The sequence below is a fragment of the Artibeus jamaicensis genome, unplaced genomic scaffold (assembly GCF_021234435.1).
Source record: "Artibeus jamaicensis isolate MK-2021 breed Jamaican fruit bat unplaced genomic scaffold, CSHL_Jam_final contig_402, whole genome shotgun sequence".
Classification (NCBI taxonomy): Eukaryota; Metazoa; Chordata; class Mammalia; order Chiroptera; family Phyllostomidae; genus Artibeus; species Artibeus jamaicensis.
Genome location: NW_026521818.1, coordinates 8,515,761 through 8,534,245, shown reverse-complemented (window position 1 = coordinate 8,534,245; position 18,485 = coordinate 8,515,761). Strand labels below are relative to the sequence as shown.

The 18,485-nt window shown below is 37.3% G+C and overlaps 1 protein-coding gene across 2 annotated transcripts in view; it reads left to right on the top strand.

Moving 5' to 3' along the window:
* Positions 1-18,485, top strand: part of TRIM36 (tripartite motif containing 36) — a 43,186-nt gene that overhangs the window by 10,452 nt on the left and 14,249 nt on the right. For both annotated transcript variants that reach the window (XM_037167067.2, XM_037167068.2), the window contains exons 2-4: positions 1,386-1,620; positions 11,773-12,098; positions 14,032-14,178. In XM_037167067.2, coding sequence (XP_037022962.2) covers positions 1,386-1,620; positions 11,773-12,098; positions 14,032-14,178 — 708 coding nt within the window. The remainder of the gene's footprint in view (positions 1-1,385; positions 1,621-11,772; positions 12,099-14,031; positions 14,179-18,485) is intronic.

The following is an 18,485-nucleotide window of genomic DNA, read 5'->3' as shown; positions in this document are numbered from 1 at the left end:
CATTTCTCTTAATCAGATTGTTTTCCCTCCATGAATGTAAAATGAACACTAATTTACCTTTTAGGTAAACATTATTTTATATCTATCATGCTTAAAAAGCATGTGTACTGCTTCATGTACAAGAAAAATGGAAACTAATTTAGCTCTTCCAGTGGGAGGTAAACCTATAAAATGGGGTGTGAGAATCTATCTTGAACATTCAGGACAATATTTTCTTTTGAATTAAGTGTCAGTTTTCTTGTACAATGAGATAGGATGTAAATGGTCTGTATAATTTAATGTGAATTGTGAGGTGTGACTGTTTTCCAAATTTACTAAAATTGTGCTATGTTGTCGGCTTTCATTAAGTATTGAATGATGCAGCAAGAAACACTGCAAAGACCCATTGAGCCAGCTGGCTGTAGTGCTGTTATCAGGGGTTATTAAAGTGCTTTGTGTTGCTTTAGGGGAAATAGAATAGTATACATTTTTATTTACTTAAAGTAAGTGACTTAATTTAATTTTAATATTCCGTGTGTTTCCAGTAGAAATAATTGTACAAGGTTATGAATACTTTAAAGTTGGACTGTCACTAAAATTGCTGGGATTCATGGCCCTTGAAGATTGATATAAATGGGGAAAAACAGCATGGAAAAGTTGGTAGGAGGTTATCAAACCTTTTTAGCTGTGGTAAGAGTGTGTTTGTCATTGAAATTAATAAAGGTTATAGTATCGAAAGCACTTATAATGGTCCCTTCTAATCCTCTACACTCTTTCAATATTTATAAAGTGCTATTAAGATAACTGCTTTGATATTGCAGCACAAGACCCTCAAGCATTTTACCTTCATTACAGTTGCAGCATATGAAAAATGGTTACATCTAATGTAGCAAATTGCTGATAATTCAGCTTGTCAATAGATTTCAAGTAGGGTTCCATGAACACACTGGCTAACCTAGTTTTGAGCAGCTCTTGTTATTTGCTGCTCACAAAGTTAATGGGCTAAATAGGAAAACCGTCTTATTCTTGGTGCTGTATTCTTAATTTGTATCGAAGTAGTCAGTCTGCTTTTAGGAATTCCCTGAAGTCAGTAAATTCATGATGGTTTGAATAACTTCATAATTGTTGAATTATTACGGTCCCCTAATATTTTCTGCCAATTTTTCCCATACTTCAATTTTTACTGTATCATGGCACCTCAGTTCTAGGCTATTGGGTGCTGTGAGGGGGAGTGATAGTGTAGTATTTCATAGCCAAAAAGGAACTTAAGATTTCAAAAAAGAAATCTGTTTCTTAATTCTTCTGGAAAGGTAAACACTGTGCTTCTACAAGAGGTCTAAGCATATTAATATATTTACCCACTAAGAGTCTCTGAGTCTGATTTCTTTTTCTTGTTTCAATTTAAGGTTACCATTAAGAATATCGAAAGAGAGCTCATTTGCCCAGCATGCAAGGAGCTGTTTACCCATCCATTGATTCTCCCTTGTCAACACAGTATCTGTCATAAGTGTGTGAAAGAGCTCTTACTGACACTTGATGATTCATTCAATGACGTGGGATCAGACAACTCCAATCAGAGCAGTCCTCGACTTTGGCTCCACTCCCCCAGCCTGGATAAAGTCGACAGGATTAACAGACCAGGTATGTGGTAGAACACTGGGGTCAGGGAGCTTCACTCATAACTGTGGAAAGGAAATTCCTTTTATCATTTTCAGGGTTAATCTTTCCAGGTGAATGTATTAAAATTGTAGTTATATAGAGGCCCCTCCCCTTTTAAAATGTCAAAACAAACTTACTGACTTTTGGTATACACTTAAACTTGGGTATTGAACACCAACTTGTGTTAAACCCCTTATTAACTATGTGTTTTAGGGGAGGTGCTTTTGCCCTGTATCCTTTATGATATCCTTTCCATGAGGGATGAGTGATGCATTACTGAAGTACTTACTAGGGAAACATCTATATATAGTAATATGTAAATAAATATGCAGAATAAGGGATGAGACTACATCATGACTACTAAGGATTTTTTTAGAGGAATTCTGTGGTATCATTTTATTCTACCTGAGAATTTTATTTTCTTCAGCCATTTGTAATCCATTTTTATAAAATAAGGATTTTGAACATCAATTAAATAGTAGTGGAATTCCGTAGTTGTGATAGAAGTAGATCTAATGAAATGTAACGCACAAATACTGTACCTTTATTATACAGCCAGTGTTTGAATTGTTTTCTGTTGGGATAGTGTTACTTTTTCTGGACATCCATATAGTAGGATTAATATAGATCTAAGTTAATTTGAAATCACTGGGAATAGGGCCACTGAAAAATTAAGGAGTGCGTGAGGACCAAAATCAGCAGTGAGGACCAAGGGGAGGCCTAGGTGGGGCAGAAATGCCACAGTGTCATGTTGGGCACTGCTTCAGTGGCCATGAGCACTGCCTCAGGGCCTCAGCTCTGTCCAATTTGGGCTTTGAGGCTCTCAGTTTAATCCTTTCTGCCACTCTGTCCATTTCCTCCCTGTATAGTATAGGAGTAACTTTTTAATCTTGGTTAAAAAAAAACTTACCAGGAAAGAATCTCTCCATATTTACATTTTAGAGAATGCCACTTTTTTTGTCCACGCTGTGATATGGAATCTCCTTGGGGGATATCTGTGTCTTTGAGCTCCATCAGAGAGTGGATAAGAGTAGATTTGTTGTAAGACTAGTATTATACTATTTTAAAAACACGGGTTTTTTTTAAGTGGTAATAACTAATTACTTGGAAGATATTCTGCAGATATAAAAATCACACATACACAGTCATGGGCTGCCTAATGACGGGGGTACATTCTGAAATCCCTCATCAGGCAATTTGGTGCTCGTGTGAACAGGTAGGGTGCACGTACACAAGCCTATTACACACCTGGGCTATATGGTAGAGCTCATTACTCCTAGGCTGCAGGCCTGTACCGCATATTACTGTATAAAACAGCACAAGATTAAATCAAGTACAGGAGAAAATGTTGCAGTCAAGAGACATGGAATACACGAGGCGTATGCGGCTACTGCCAATAAAACACGGCATGCTGTTTCACAGAAGACTTTTTTTGTAAGCAAAAAGATTAAACTCTAAAATGACAGTAAAAAGTATAGTACAATAAATACATAAATGAGCAACATAGTTGTTTATATTATTATCAAGTATCGTGTCCTGTACGTAATTGTATGTGCTGTACTTTTACATGACTGATAGTGCAGTAGATTTGGTGACATCAGCATTGTCACAAACACGTAATGCGTTGCGCCACAATATTAGGGCGACTATGACATCATGAGGCAATATATATTTATAATGGTGCTGTAGGACCACTGTCATACACATGGTCTGTCCTTGACCGTAATGTCATTACCAAAGCAGGAGCACTGGGTAACTTGCGGGAGTGCAGTGAGTATGAGGTGGGAGAGGGTTATGCTCATTATGAAGTCATCAGTTTTATGTTTCTCTCCCTGCCAGCAAGTTGGCACATGGGGAAGAAACACAGTAACAGCTTGAAATCATCCTACCAGATAAAACTTGATATTCTAGATCTTCATTGGCAATTAGGGACCCCTGCTTGATTGACCAAGGAAAATTCACTTTTTTATATTAATATTTAGCACAGACCATTGAAAGGAATTGTACTTGTGTACTAGTATTTCTAATTATAATTAGATTTCTAAATAAAATTCTGTATTTAAGGTAGGCTTCTAATCTTAAGATTTGTTCAGTTTTATATGTGATTAATATGAAGTAGGAATGCAATATAGATGAAATATAATTAACTGTCTCTGTTTTCAGGAACTTACTGACACGTACTAAGTAGGTGTTTAATAAGTACGTGTTGAGCAGATTTTAAATGACAGACCTGCTGCAGGGTTCATTTAAAGCATGCCGTAATGGCTTACATTCAGAACTAAAGGGCATATTTTCCAGAACAGGCGATCTAGTCCCTCACACTTTGTTCTGTCTAGATCAAAAGTAAAATTACTGAATGTTCCCCCTTCTCCTTTAGGAAGAACTCGATTAATTAGGTTATGTCCTGAGGGAGGAAGTTAAAAAACTTTACTGTGAACCACAGTTATGGGAAATAAGAATATTTAACTTGGAGAAGGGACCATTGCAGAATATGACGCCTGTTTTGTGGAAAAGAATAGTATACTAGGTGTCTTCCCAGCAAAGGTTCCAGATCAATGGACAGATGAAATAGGAAGGCAGATTACAGTTTGACAGGAGAAAGGACAAACACCTAAGGCTGTCTGAAAATGAAACGGGCTGCCTAGTTTTGTTGGGTCACTGTCACTACAAGTGTTTAAATCAGAGGTCAAATTTAGATGCTTTAGGGGCGAAATAGGTACATTAATGAAATAGGCCCCAGAAAAATAAATACAGGACTCTTTTATTTTGCTTCTTTGATACAGGTGTAGGAAAATAAATATTTCATTTTCTCATTAATTCAGCTGCTATAGAAAACCAGCAGCTCAAGTGTCAGCAGCCAGCTGACTCCAGGCTGACCCTGTTGGAGATAGTAGGTGTGGTTTGGGATTGTGGAGACTGGAATGGGTGCCTTGTCTGAGGGAGGGGGCAGCAGCCACTTGGCACTAGTGAATGATCATATGGGTTTGGGGGCCCCGGATTGCCAGATTTACTGTTTTTTCCCCCCAACAAAAACTTCATAGTGATTTTGATGCAAAATTGTTTTTTTAAATGTTGGTAGTCGATTCAAATCATGTAAAAACACCATACCAAGTCAGTATAGGGTCAGGGCAGCCAAAACACATCTTTGACTGGCCCATCCAGCTTTTGGGCCATCAGTGTTTGGAGTCTTTGTTGTGAACAATGGATGGGTGACCATCTTTTACAAGTATCGTAGAGGGCATTTCTGCCTTGAGGATGGGTCAAGCCAGCTGGTATGTCATCTTCCATATATTCTCCACCCCCGAAGCGCTGTGCCTTTTTGAGTACCAGTTGCATTCATTCATTTGCCAAATATTTGTTACCTACTGGTTATGAGACATGGCTAAATGCTGAAGAGTAGTGAAAATGATAGATCCCATTCGTCTTTTTCTTTCAAGAAGCATATAGCCTAATATTGTACATAGAGCTTCAATAAGAGATGAAATAATTAGACCATAGTCCTTCATCAAGAATATATAAAGTAAGCTAACAGATACAGATGGAGCGTTCAGAAGGTGGGAAGGCTCCAAGTATAGTAGTAAATTTTGGAGGTTTATAGCAAATGAGTGCAAATTTTAGCATTTCCTATCTCACGATAACCAGTTTTAATATAGTAGAAGTCACTTCCTCCATTTATGGGACATATGTCTGTAACTTTTCTTTGGATAGATTGAAACATAAATTCTTGGGTAAGTAATTTTCCTTTTTTATCTGGCAATTTTTTTAAATTTAATTTTTCATCACTTAGACATGCTTGGGAAGGAAATCAGAGTCCCTATTCTGAGTACTTGGTGTGGGAGTAATAGAATTCTAAAAATTAGTTTTGCAGTGGTGATTAAGGGGTTGAATTAGACCTTAATTCAGTACGGTAGCCACTACCTACGCGTGGCTGGTTAGTACTGAAATGCGCTAGTCTGACTTGAGGTGTGCTGTAAGTGTAGAACACACACTGGGTTTTGAACACCTAGAAATAAGACTATAAAATAACTCTTCATAATTTTTATGTGGATCACATTTTGAAGCGATAGTAGTTTGGATATTTGGGTTAAATAACGTGTCATTAAAATGAATTTCAACAGTTTAAGAATTTGGCTACTGGGAAATTTAAAAGGACATATGTGGCTTACACTGTTGGCTCACATATTCCTTTGTTGTATAGTGTTGCAGTGGATATTTGACAGATTAAAAAGAAAGGTGCCTGGAAGGGAGTTGTGATGTATATAAAAATAGTATATCAAATTATGCAAAAAATAAAAGAGCTATATTTCTGTACATTTTTGGTCATATATTTGCAAGCTTTTTGTATTTACAAGATATTTTGTATTTCCTTTTGTCACAAAGATATAGTTTCGGTAGTATTTATTTACATCAGTAAAAAATTAAACAAAAGATGCTTGATTTTACTTTGTATTTGCAGTGGTTACCAGAAATATGATTGTTTAAAAATACAAGTCTGTAAGATAAAGTGTAGATCTCTGAAGTGCTGCACCAATAGTGACTAGTTCTGAACTCAGAGATAGGTTTGATGGCTTCATAAATACCATGTGTACCAGGAAAACCACATTTTTTTACTGTTTATTCAGTAATTGTGTTATGTGCAGGACACAGTTACTGCTTTATCTTTTGTTAACAAGTTGTGAATCTTCTCTTTGAAATTAAATTCTAAATCCAGCTTTCTGTTCATTGTTCACAGCGTCACAAGGGAGGTCTTTGGTGCGGAGGTAGAATGCTTTATTGCTTGTGTAGCCGCAGGCAGTATAGTGTTAGATGTAAATTGAATAACCTCGTGGAGATAAGGTTTTAAACATCAGTGGTCAGGTCTTCCAAATTTTGTGGAAAATGAACAAACTGGGCTGAAATGAATTAAAGGTCAACAGGACTAAATTTCCAGTTTGATGTTTTTAAAGGGGAGCGCTGATTATTAGTGCTTGCAGTTGTGTCAATTTACATGACAAGATATTTTTAAAGAAGATAACGTACCTCTGTTATCTTTTAAAATAATGTTAATTTAAAAATCCTTTACATTTATGAAGTGGAACAAAGCTCATGTTAACAGCCATATTGCTACTTTGGGGAGGTTAAATAAGCCAGTGCTTGCTTTTGTGTTTAAAAATTTGCTTAATGATGCCAAGAATTTTTGTAGTTAAAAATAGTCTTTGCTTGTTTTGTACATATGGTGTCTTTTCTTTGTTCACGTTTTAAAGTATTTGATTTGTAACATTGAGGTCTTACCCATTTGTGGATAAGTAACATACACTGCTTTTTAAGGCTTTCTGAAGTATTTGTTTCTATATAAAAGGTGGACCAGTCTATCTTTTTTAAAAAAACAATTTTTTTTTTACTTACTCCAGTTGACCTTTAAAGTAAAATTGGTGTGTGTGTGTGTGTGTGTGTGTGTGAGAGAGAGAGAAAAATGCTGGTGATACCTTATATTTTATTGGAGAAAATAAACATCTGAAATGTTATCCCTTTTCTGTCTTCCTCTACATGCCTTGATTTTAAAATCTTATAGTCACTACTAGAAGCCACATGGAATCTTTTTTCTCAACAGGCTTTAGTGTAGGGCTGTCAAACTCATTTTCCCTGGGGGCCACATCAGCCTCACAGTTGCCTTCAAAGGGCCAAAATAATTTTAAGACTGTATAAATGTAGCCACTCCTTAGAAGAGTTAAGGAGTTGAAATAAGCCCTGGCTGGTTTGGCTCAGTGCATTGAGCACAGGCCTGCAAATCAAAGGCTTGTAGGTTCAATTCCCAGCCAGGGCACATGCCTGAGTTGTGGGCCAGGTCCCCAGGAGGGGCTGTGCGAGAGGCCACCACACATTGGTGTCTCTCTCCCTCTGTCTCTCCTTTCCCCTCTCTCTAAAAAGAAAGAAAATCTTTAAAAAAAAGGAGTCAAAATTGCATTCTGCTTTAATGAGTCTCTGAGAATTTTAAACATTGAAATATAGCAATTAGGAGGAAAGGTAGGAGCAATTTGCTTTTTTAAAAGTTCATTGCTTATTACCTGTTTTTGATTAAGTTAGTAGTTGAGGAAAAGGTATTGCAGTTGAAAAGTCTAATAATCCTCAATAATTAGGAATCAGATGGTCAGAGTGTGCAAAAGAAACATTAGGGTAGCAGTATAAATATCAAGCCATTGCCAAACACCAAGAAACCCAACGTGAACATCCTGGGTGTGGAGAGGTCGTCCGCGGACTGCCATGCCAGGCGGGAACACTGGGGAAATTGATTCTAGCTGGAATGTGGGAGAGGATGCAGCTAGCAGAGTTTCTGAACCTGTTATGTATTGACTGTCTTTGTTTTGAAATACTTTCTTTTCTCTTTCATAGTTAAATGGTAAAATATATGACTGAAAGCTGACTTTTGGGGGGATTTGCTATAAACCAATTTGAAGATATTTTGGAGTCTTCATTTTTAAATTGTATCAATTTATACTTGATTTAATTTGTTTTTTGAACTAAAGTTATATGGGCAAAAGGATTGATTCTGTATTCAAAGATGACAGTATTCAAATCATTTGCGTATATTATTGACCCCACAAATGTAGATTGACTTCAAATTGCATTGCTTGGCCTTTCTGAGCCTTATTACTTTTCTTTTTCATACCATGCTACTGAGCAATATTATCCAATGGAACTTTCTACAATCTTGCAAATGTTTGATGGCAGCCACTAGCTACATGTGGCTCTTGAGAATTTGAAATGTGGCTGGTACAACCACGGAAGTTCCTTTTTTATTTAATAGGAGTTAAATCTAATTCCAATAGCCATATTTGGCTATGGTTACTAACTGTATTGGACAGCACAGCTATGGAGAGTAAAAAGTTAATTCTATTAACATTTTACATTACATTTTATTCTTAGTTCCACTCCTTGATTTTTCTTTATTGGGTTTACTTCCCAGAACATCCTCAAATAGGTCCTGTGTTCCTTGTTGCCCTGAACACGTATTCTGTTGGTTGTTTTTCCGAAAACAATGGTAGAAGTCAAAGATAGACAAAATAAAAATATATTCGTTCTTTAGCATTTGAAAAAAATTGAGTGCTTTTAAAATGTTTACAAAAATAGATGATATTGATTAAATATTTGGTTGTATTAAGAAGTTTATTATGATGCTTTATGCCTTACTTTTTATTATAAATTAAAAGAGGTTTACAGAAAAGGGATGAAACTTTTTAAAACTTCTGAACATGAAGGCCAAACTTTGGGCGTCACTAGTGTACATGTTAAAGCATGATTTAATTTTTCTTCATCCTATTACTCAATGGATCACAACCTTCAGTACATAAAACCAATAATAACCCATTTTTTAAAAAAACATTGACTGTTGAGTTAGTTAACCATTTTAATTTCTGTTACCTAGTTCATGTGTGAAAGCGTGCAATTGAATATGAATTTCCATTTGTTTAAACTTGACCACTGCACTGTATCACTTCCAGAATTATGTAGCTTGTTTTTTCACTAAATGAAATTTTGATTGGCATGTGTTTTAGAAACAGCTTTGCTGCTTATTTTATTATATGCCTGCTATGTTGTGAAACATCTTGGACTGTCTTGCATGTTTTTAGAATTAGTACAAGAATGTATTTTATGTAGGATTTTCAGATTTTTATGGGGCACCTTTTTTGGTGTGCTTTTTTCTGTGTGTTTAAAAATGTAAAGGTTAAAATATCTGTGGGGGCAACTTTGCCAGCAAGTCCCCCCACCAGCCACAGATGAAAGTGAAACTACCAAGACATGATCTGCTTGGGGAGGAGTGGTGGTCAATCTCTCAGAGGAGAAAGACCAAGAACCTCTTCTTCAGTGGCTTTTATTAGGTTGTAATAAACAGGAGTACAGGTAAAGCTCATCAGTCAGTGTCAGGCAGCAGGGATCAAACAATAGATAACATTTCAAAGAAATCTGAGGGCTTAGTCTGAGTCAGTGTCTGTCAGGTAAGGGGGTTGCAAAAACTTTGGGAGACATGCTCATTTTCTGCTCAGACCCTTATTATATGAATGAAAGCACTCTTAGCAAAGCAGGTTTCACAGGACTTTAGGAATTTTTTCTTATGCCCAATCACCCCGGAACCCACTCTAGCTGGCAAGGGGCTGCACCACCTTCTCAGTCATAGGTTTTTAGGCTTAAGTGGATAGAGCCAGGAAGTGCTTCTCCCAGGTGGAAGTGGGGACTCAGGCTGTGTCAGAATAGCTGGGGGGCGAGGGTCCATCATACCCTCTTTGCTGCAGCCCCCTGAGTCCTTCCTTGATAGCCTCCCAAGTGATAGTGTCTGGCTTAGGTTGCCCCTTCTCTGAGGGGTCTTACCCGTCTCTGACTAACCAACCAAGCCTTGGGAGCAGGGGATGAAGCAGAAGCAGTGCTGATGCCAGAGATAAACTTTGTCTCCTTAGTGGCTTGTATTCTGGAGGTCACTCACTCAGCTTTAGCCATGGGGGGCAGTTACAACTCCTGAAACCAGGCAGAGAGTTTCCCAACAAATATCTCTAATGGAATATTAAAAATATTCTGCATATTTGTTGTATAACTAGCTTTCAGGGCCCAATGCCATCTGGCATGTTGTAAAGTCATCTTAAACGAATAACACTGGGAGCCGATTGCCCAATTTTACCTGTATATATATCATGCCAGGCACTTTTTAAGACAGTCTTTTCAGTGATAATGTTACCGTGCCAAGACAACATTAATATAGCTGCTTAAAGACCTTTTCAAGCTGTGGTACACTAAGTTTAACCATTCATTTTTGGTCTGGATGCATGGCAGTATTAAAGAAGGCTGTAGTGTAAGAAGTTTGTGTTTATTTTTAGGTAGTTCTTTTGTGGGTAACCAAGATTACATACTCTAAGAATAGGTTTATAAATGAGAGGAGGGGCTTGGTGTGCATGCACCTATGTTAAATGTACAACTCTGGATCTTTGTGCACTTGTGGGTCAGGATTGCCATGTTATGGTTTGTTTAAGTGAGGATAATACTGATAATAGTGTGATGTTTAAGGTCATTCATTGTATTGTGTATATACTATAAAGTTATTTATAATACTTTTGGGGTAACTTTTGGCTTACTGAATGAAGTAACCTCAGTGATTCTTTTTTTCAGGTCATAAGAAGATACTAAATGGTTGGTCCCTTCTATAGTCAGTCACTAGATTCTAGGTCTATGATTGAGCTTTTTTTTTTCACTCTTACTGACTGCACTCAATTAGCCAATGATGTGACCTACTGAATTTTCCCAGATAAACAACACTACAGGGGGAAGCTCTCTTTGGCAGTGGTTCTTAACAATTTTGTGGTCACATATTCCTTTGTGAATCTGATAAAAGATATGGGTTATTTAAGCAGGAAATATACATAGGTATAAATATGCAAAATTTGCATATAATCTCTAATTGTTTGTAAAACTATTGGGATCTTTCGGAGCCTGACAATGGAGCCCCAGGTTAAGGACTCCTGCTGTTTTATGTAGGAATTGTTTTTTAATCACACAGCCCACACTGTGTTCATTTGAATGGAAGTCAGATTCCTTTGGATATGATATATAAAAATAACTGTAAGTGTTAATTATATAATTTCAAAAGATCCTGACCCTGTGTAGTATTGTATTATACAAGGTCTGGCACAAATAACACCCTTTTTTATTACAAAATCATAAGCATGTAATTCTGTAACATATCAATATCACACTCAAGCACACCATATGACATTTTAGGTGAAATGTTCAAGTTAAAACTATAAATTATTACACCCACATTATTACCCTACCTACCACACTCAAGCAGGTGTTACTTCTGCCAGACCCTGTATATTTTGTCCATATATCTGTTTGATTTAAAATGGTTTGTATGTGGAATTTACTATAGAATATTTTTCTCTTTGGTTTATAATAACTGTTTGGTAACTTGGGTCTGTCTTTTACTTACCAAGGGAAAATATTTTTAAAAAAGCATTTCAAATACAGATTGATTCAAAGGGAGCTACTTTGAGCATTACAGTTTTGGAATATATTTGTAGATATATATTGTTCCAAAACATCATTCTTTTTTTCTTCATTCTATTCATTTTCCTACTGATGTAACTGAACAAGGACTTACTAATCACACAGGCTGGAAGCGCAATTCCTTGACCCCGAGGACAACTGTTTTTCCTTGCCCTGGCTGTGAGCATGACGTGGATCTTGGAGAACGAGGAATCAATGGTCTCTTTCGAAATTTTACTTTGGAAACTATTGTCGAGAAATATCGGCAGGCAGCCAGGGCAGCCACAGCCATTATGTGTGACCTTTGTAAACCACCACCTCAAGAATCCACAAAAAGTTGCATGGACTGTAGTGCAAGCTACTGCAATGAATGCTTCAAAATTTATCATCCCTGGGGTACTGTAAAAGCTCAGCATGAGTTTGTGGGCCCAACCACTAACTTTAGACCCAAGGTAAGTGAAGTTTTATTGTTAGAGTATTAAACTTAATATTATAAAAGGAAATATTGCATTCCTTTTAGCATTTGACAGGAAGAAAAAATAACGTTAAAAGCCTGTACAAGAAATTAAGTCCTTATAGGTGGAGTTAATTTAGTGTGCTGCTAAACATCCCCACGGATCAGAAGTACAAAGAATACAACACAGCAGATGAATGTGCATAATGGTAAGTCTAAGGAGTGGAAGGAAGGTGATCTCAGACATACTCCTTAAGATTAAAATGTCTAAAGTTGAAAAGCCGTTGTATTTTAATATGATGAACCCATAATTGTCTAAAAGTTACCTAAAATTTTATTATGAATAAATTGGTGTAATTAGAGACTAATATTCTGAAGTTTATGATATACCATCTAGTATCTAAAGTATAATTTGTATTTCTTAAATATTCTGCGTAACTTCTATAATAATGTTCAAAAGAATTTTATGTATTGTTAGTCCTGTTCTGTGACTAAAAGGCAGAATGATTTTTTTGTATCTTCACACTGTTTTCTGATTTCTGTAGATTCTCAATTAAAATTCTTATTCTTTACAACCTAGTTACATTGTATTAAGATCTATTTATGTTATTGAGCATAAAACCTTTAATTTGTAATTGAAAAATAGAAAAAAATTGAATTGTCTTGAAATTGGGAGCTATTTAGATTGTATTAAATAGTGAGTAAGCTGGTAGACTCAAGCGGACCTGTGCGTCTGTGTTTCGAATGACTACGTCAGTGTAGTAAGATTTATTAAGTAGTTCTCAGTCCTCTGTTAGGTTCCTGTGTCATTTTAAATGCTCAAGGTCATAGACTTTCAAAAATTTATGACTTCAACATGGTGTATACTGTTTCTTTTTTAAATTAATAAATTGATTAATCCCATCATGATTATTGAATAAATTATACTAGGCTTGGGTTTTATGAGCTAAGAATTCATGAGATTTTGAGTAAAAATTTTTAGTATAAATTACAGTCTTATTCTTTCTCTTTACAAATAAAAGATTAATAAGAGAGAACTAAAGAAATAAGAATAGGTTATATTGAGAAAAGGCTTATTTTACCCTGAAGTTATGTTATTCAATACAGTAAAAATTCTAAAAAGGTTATTATATAGAAATAGTTGCCTATAGCTTTGAGTAGTTAAAAATTTGAACTCTTCCGGTTGTTTTTCTCCAGGACCAGCACATTGGTATTAGGACTTTCAAATTGGACTTTTTGTTTTCTTTCTAAATTATCAGAGCAGCTATGGTTGCTTCAGATTTAAACTGTTGGAGTCATGGACACGTTTTTCATTTCATCGATGTGCTAGTCTAAAGGAATCCCTCCTTCCAAATGAAAATAGTTATTTTATGTAAATCTTCAATTGTACCTCTGATGATAGTTTACTGAGTAAAAGATAAAAATTTAAGTAAGAAAAACACAATTCTAGATTTGGTCAATATGTGTGCAATTAATATGTAAAAACAAACTCATCTGGAAGCTTGTATCATAAAGCGTGCCGAGACTCTCCCAGTAGCAGCTTTCTGGAGAGGATAGTGAGGCCCGGTTCTCTCGAGTTACGGCACCTTATAAAAACACCGATCATGATCATCACTGTCGCCTAGTCAGTGCTGTTAGGTTAAACACGCTGCTTAGGTCTGCAAAGAATTAAATTTTCACCGTCTTATCACCAGGTTTGGGGGAAGTAACAGCTACATACCTAATTGACTGTTTGAAATTGAACAGTAGTAATTCCAACATAGAGAATTTTCATATGATATACCAAATGTTTTTACTTCCTTTTACACTTTTGCTTATTTAAATGGCTTGAGTTAGGGATTTTTCTAAAGCAGATCTTTTGTATTTTGGGACTTCGAGGAATCTGCAAGCTATGATGACCCTTAATCACACTTTTATTTTTCACTCAATAGATTTTAATGTGCCCAGAACATGAAACAGAGAGAATAAACATGTACTGTGAGTTATGTAGGAGGCCAGTTTGCCATCTCTGTAAGCTGGGTGGTGATCATGCCAATCACCGGGTAACCACTATGAGCAATGCCTACAAAACCTTAAAGGTAGGACTTGTTTATTTTGGGAACTAAATTTGGGTTCTTTATACATTTATTTTTCGTTTTTTAAATTTTATTTTAATTGTTGTTCAAGTACCGTTTTCTGTCTTTTACTCCCATCCCATCCTGCCCACCCATCCCTCCCCGCCTCCCTCCTATTTCCATTTTATAACTTTATTTTTCTTTATGCCTCTAATGTTTTCTTTATGAAATCAAGACTTGTTGTGTGGTCTGTTTTACCAGAATGAGTTAACAATGTCAACTGTTAATGGTCTACTGATACTAGGTGGTGGGATTTCTGACCAGGCGGTTTTTCTGTCATGCTAACGTGCTGGTTCTGCACTCTGAGGAAAGACACGGGGATGAAGGATACTTCATTACAATCCTCAGTGAGCCCAGTGTCTGTGACATTGTGTGCGTGGGAATGTTACACTTTGAAGGACAATAACTATTTTCAGACACTCGATTCTTGTTACTTGTCTATAGAATTTTGTTTATTCTGGTGGGATCCTCACTGGCTACAGCTGAGTAACTTCCTGTCTTTTAACTTTATATCTGGCCTTTTTAAAACAGGAAAGTGGGCAATGGTATAATGCTACCTTTTTGTTTCACTTTTTATTTTAAACAATATTTTAAAAAGGAATTAAATCAATACGTAAATCTGTCACCAATTTAAATTTTTGTTTTCTTTCTATCTTTAATAATATGTATATGCACTTCTGATACACATGTAATTATCATTTATATATACAGTTTACAGTTTTATATTTTGCATTTTCTACGTCTGTCATGCTCAATGTTTTACATTCAGTATGTGGATTACAAGTATCATTGTTTTGTTCTTGTTGTATATTACTTCTGTCATCTGGGTCATTACTAGGTCATTTTTTTAATCCTCACCTGAGGCTATGTTTATGGATTTGAAAGAGAGAGGGAAGGAGGGGAGAGGGGAGGGGGGAGAGAGAGAAAGAGAGGGGTAGAGAAACATCGATATCAAAGAGAGGCATCAACCAGTCGCCTCCCACATGCGCTTCTGCCCAGGTCGAATCCTCAACTAGGTATGTGCCCTGACCAGGGATCAAACCCACAACGTTTTTTGACGTATTCTCCAACCAGCTGAGCCACCCAGCCAGGGTATGACTAGGTCAGTTTTGACTGATATTTCTTCTCATTTTGATTTGTATTCCCTGTTTCTCACGCCTGGCAGTATTTGATTGGCTGCCAGGTACTTTTGGGGCAATGGATTATTTTTGTATCCTACAGATTCTTGAGTTTTCTTCTGGTATGTGATTAAGTTACTTATTTAGAAACGGTTCCTTTTGGGTCTTGCTTTTCAGTTTTGTTAGGCAGAACAGAGCAACACTTAATTCTAGGGCTAAGTTTAACCAAACTGTTGATGTAAAACATTTACTATTCCCAATGTCCAGTGAATTTAGTCTGGCTGGTACTGAACAGGCACTATTTCACTTGATCTTAGCCAAAAGGCTGAGAAGCGATACAGGCGCTGTTTCGAGTCTTGTGTCAGCTCCTGGAATTATTCCCTCTAATACCTTTGGGTGATTCTTTCCCTGGCTTCTGGCGGTTTTCTCCCACTGTGATTGATCAACACTCTCCGAAGAAGGAAGGGGAGCCCTTGCACATCTCCGGAGTTCCTTTCTGTACCCTCTGTTCTTAGGAGTCATGCTTTACAAACTCTGGCCTGCCTGACTGCTTCATCGTTTCAACTCATTGGAGGCTTGGCTCTGTTTGAGTTCATTTTAGTACCTGGCCTTGGAAACCTTCTCCAGACAGTAAGCCAAGGGGCAGTCACAGGCTGGTCTTGTTTATCATCTCTCAGAGTTCTTTATTGATGTCCAGTGTCTTCAGAGCTCTTGCATATTTTCTGATAGGTTTTTAAATTTTTCTCCAGTGGGAGAGAAAATCTAGTCATAGTTACTCTATTATGCCCTCCCGGGGTGGTACCAGTGTTTGCTAATTAAATTTAACTTGGACACCTTTTTTGTTGCGTATTGGTTTGATCTTATAGAAGTTGTCCAAAAACATTTTTACCTGGAGTGAAATCTTTGACAATAGTATACACTGAAGTTATTCTTCATATTGTTATTTCTCTCATATATATTTAGACTTAAAAAAAATAGACTCCATATTGGATTTTCCAACCTCCAACAATAGTAATCAGATTGCCTTAGAACTTCCTCCTTTTCACTTGGTTTTAGGTTTTTAAGCTGGAAGCTGCATGATACAGGCTACTTCATTTTGTCGAAGCAGGGGCCAGGCCCCTTGTCTGTGTCTTTGTTTGACCTGGCTTCTCATGCAGGTAAACTGCTAGAGTGTGTGGCCTCAGAATTATTACCAGGTTGTTTTGTGGGTGGTGCCCTTTCAGTTCTGCAAAGTGCTATTACTTTTGGGTGAACTGGCCTGAATAGTTCATAACTGAGAGGAGTCAGTCCTGCGACTGTCTTCTGTTAGGTGACACCTGTATTTTCTTTTTTCTTCCACATAGTCATCTCTCCTGTTAATCTCCCGATAGAGGTATATGCACTAAGCTCTCAAAATGCAGTGGTTTCATCTTTTTTATAGCTTACCTTTGTTCGCTGACCTGCTCTTCTGGGAGAGGGACGGATTCAGACTTCTTCCCACCTCCCTCCATTGGGAACCCTGTGTACTCTTCCCTCTGACCACCTTGTACTGCTAAGGCTGTGGATTTCTGTTTTACCACAAAAAGGGGGCTGCAGCTGAGTGTTCCTGTCTTTCCGTCAGTCTGGCTGCACCTCAAGCCCACGCCTCTCCTACTTTGGGTGTCAGTGGATTTTCTAGGATTTTTTTTCAACTTCTTACACACGACTGTGCAGTTTCCCATTAAGGAGAGTTGGTTGTTAGCTCATCTCAGTCGTCTACTCTATAATTATATTTATAGCAGTTGACATTTTATGGAGGAATATTTCTTAAGGACTTTTTCCTAGTTTTATTTTCCTTCATTTCTATAAATTTCTAGAAGGGAGTTAAGAATCCTCTTCAGGTACTGTTATTTCATCTGGATTTATGATTTTAGACAAACGATTAGAAAGTAGGACCTAGCAAAGTAGAAAATGTAGACATCCCTATAATAGTCCCCACTGAATGAGAAAGTAATGTAGCTTCTGTACTTTGGGGTATGTGAAATTCATCGTGAACAGTATTGCCATGTTTGCTGACATAACTGGATGCTTGACTTAAGTGTATCATTATATAACTTTTCTTCCCAACACTTTATTCTGAACATTTCAGCCATATAGCAAAGCTGATATCACCTTTAAAATTATGTAACTCATGAGCACAAGGGGCCACGCGGGTTATATATTATTCTCCCAGCCTGTTCACGTAGAAGGTATTTGGAGAAATTATTGAATGAAATTCTCATTCTTCCTTCCTTCTCCTTTGTTTTGTTGACGCTAATGTTTCTTTGGGTACCTTTGACCCAGGGCCTGATTAAAAGAGGGAGGCGCTGGTTCTCAAACTTTGGTGGGCAATAAAATCGCCTGGAGCACTTGGTGAAACTATGGACGTCAAGTCCTCTCCCACTTCAAAGAGCCCAGGCCTCTGCACACCTTATTAGTTCTCAGAGACTGACGCACACCGCGCTTGAGAACCGTGGCTCCAGAGGGACGCTTTTGAGCAATTTTGGGGTCATTGAGCAGTCAGCCTCTGATCAGTTCCCAGAGAACTGTGGCTCTGATGCATCTAAAGGATCTAAAACTGCTTCCCCTACTACATGAATTTCTTGGGAGCCTTAGTTTCGTTTTTACGTTTTACTTTATCCTTAGTTCCTGGTGCTTATACTTTTTGGAGGCCTGTGAGTAAGCGGACATGCTTCTTGGTTAAAATAGATCTAGTCTTAACACAGACTGCCTGGGTCTGAGGGGGCAGAGAAGACTGGAACTTTCAGAAAAAAGTTCTTGTTTCATTGATCTTATGTATTGGGTTTCAGAAGTTTATTTTGCTTATTTCTGCTCTGTTTATTAATTTCTTTCTTTAACTCACTTTGGGCTCTGATAAGGCTGTCACTGGCCAAAGACTTTGAGTGTTGCAGCTCTCTGAGTGACCCCAGTGCTCTTGGACCTTAGACTGTATTTCTGAATTCCTTCATCTCTTCTCTGGCCTCCCTTGTATTTCTAAGTTAAGCTATGTTAGAAACAAGACCTACTTCACTGTAAATGGCCTACTTCTTCTCCTTGCTTCTGTAGCTAAATAGAGTGCCACCATCTGCACCCGATACCTCTGGTCCTACCTAGCATGGGCTGGACAGGGACACGTGGGAGGAACCACAGTGAGGA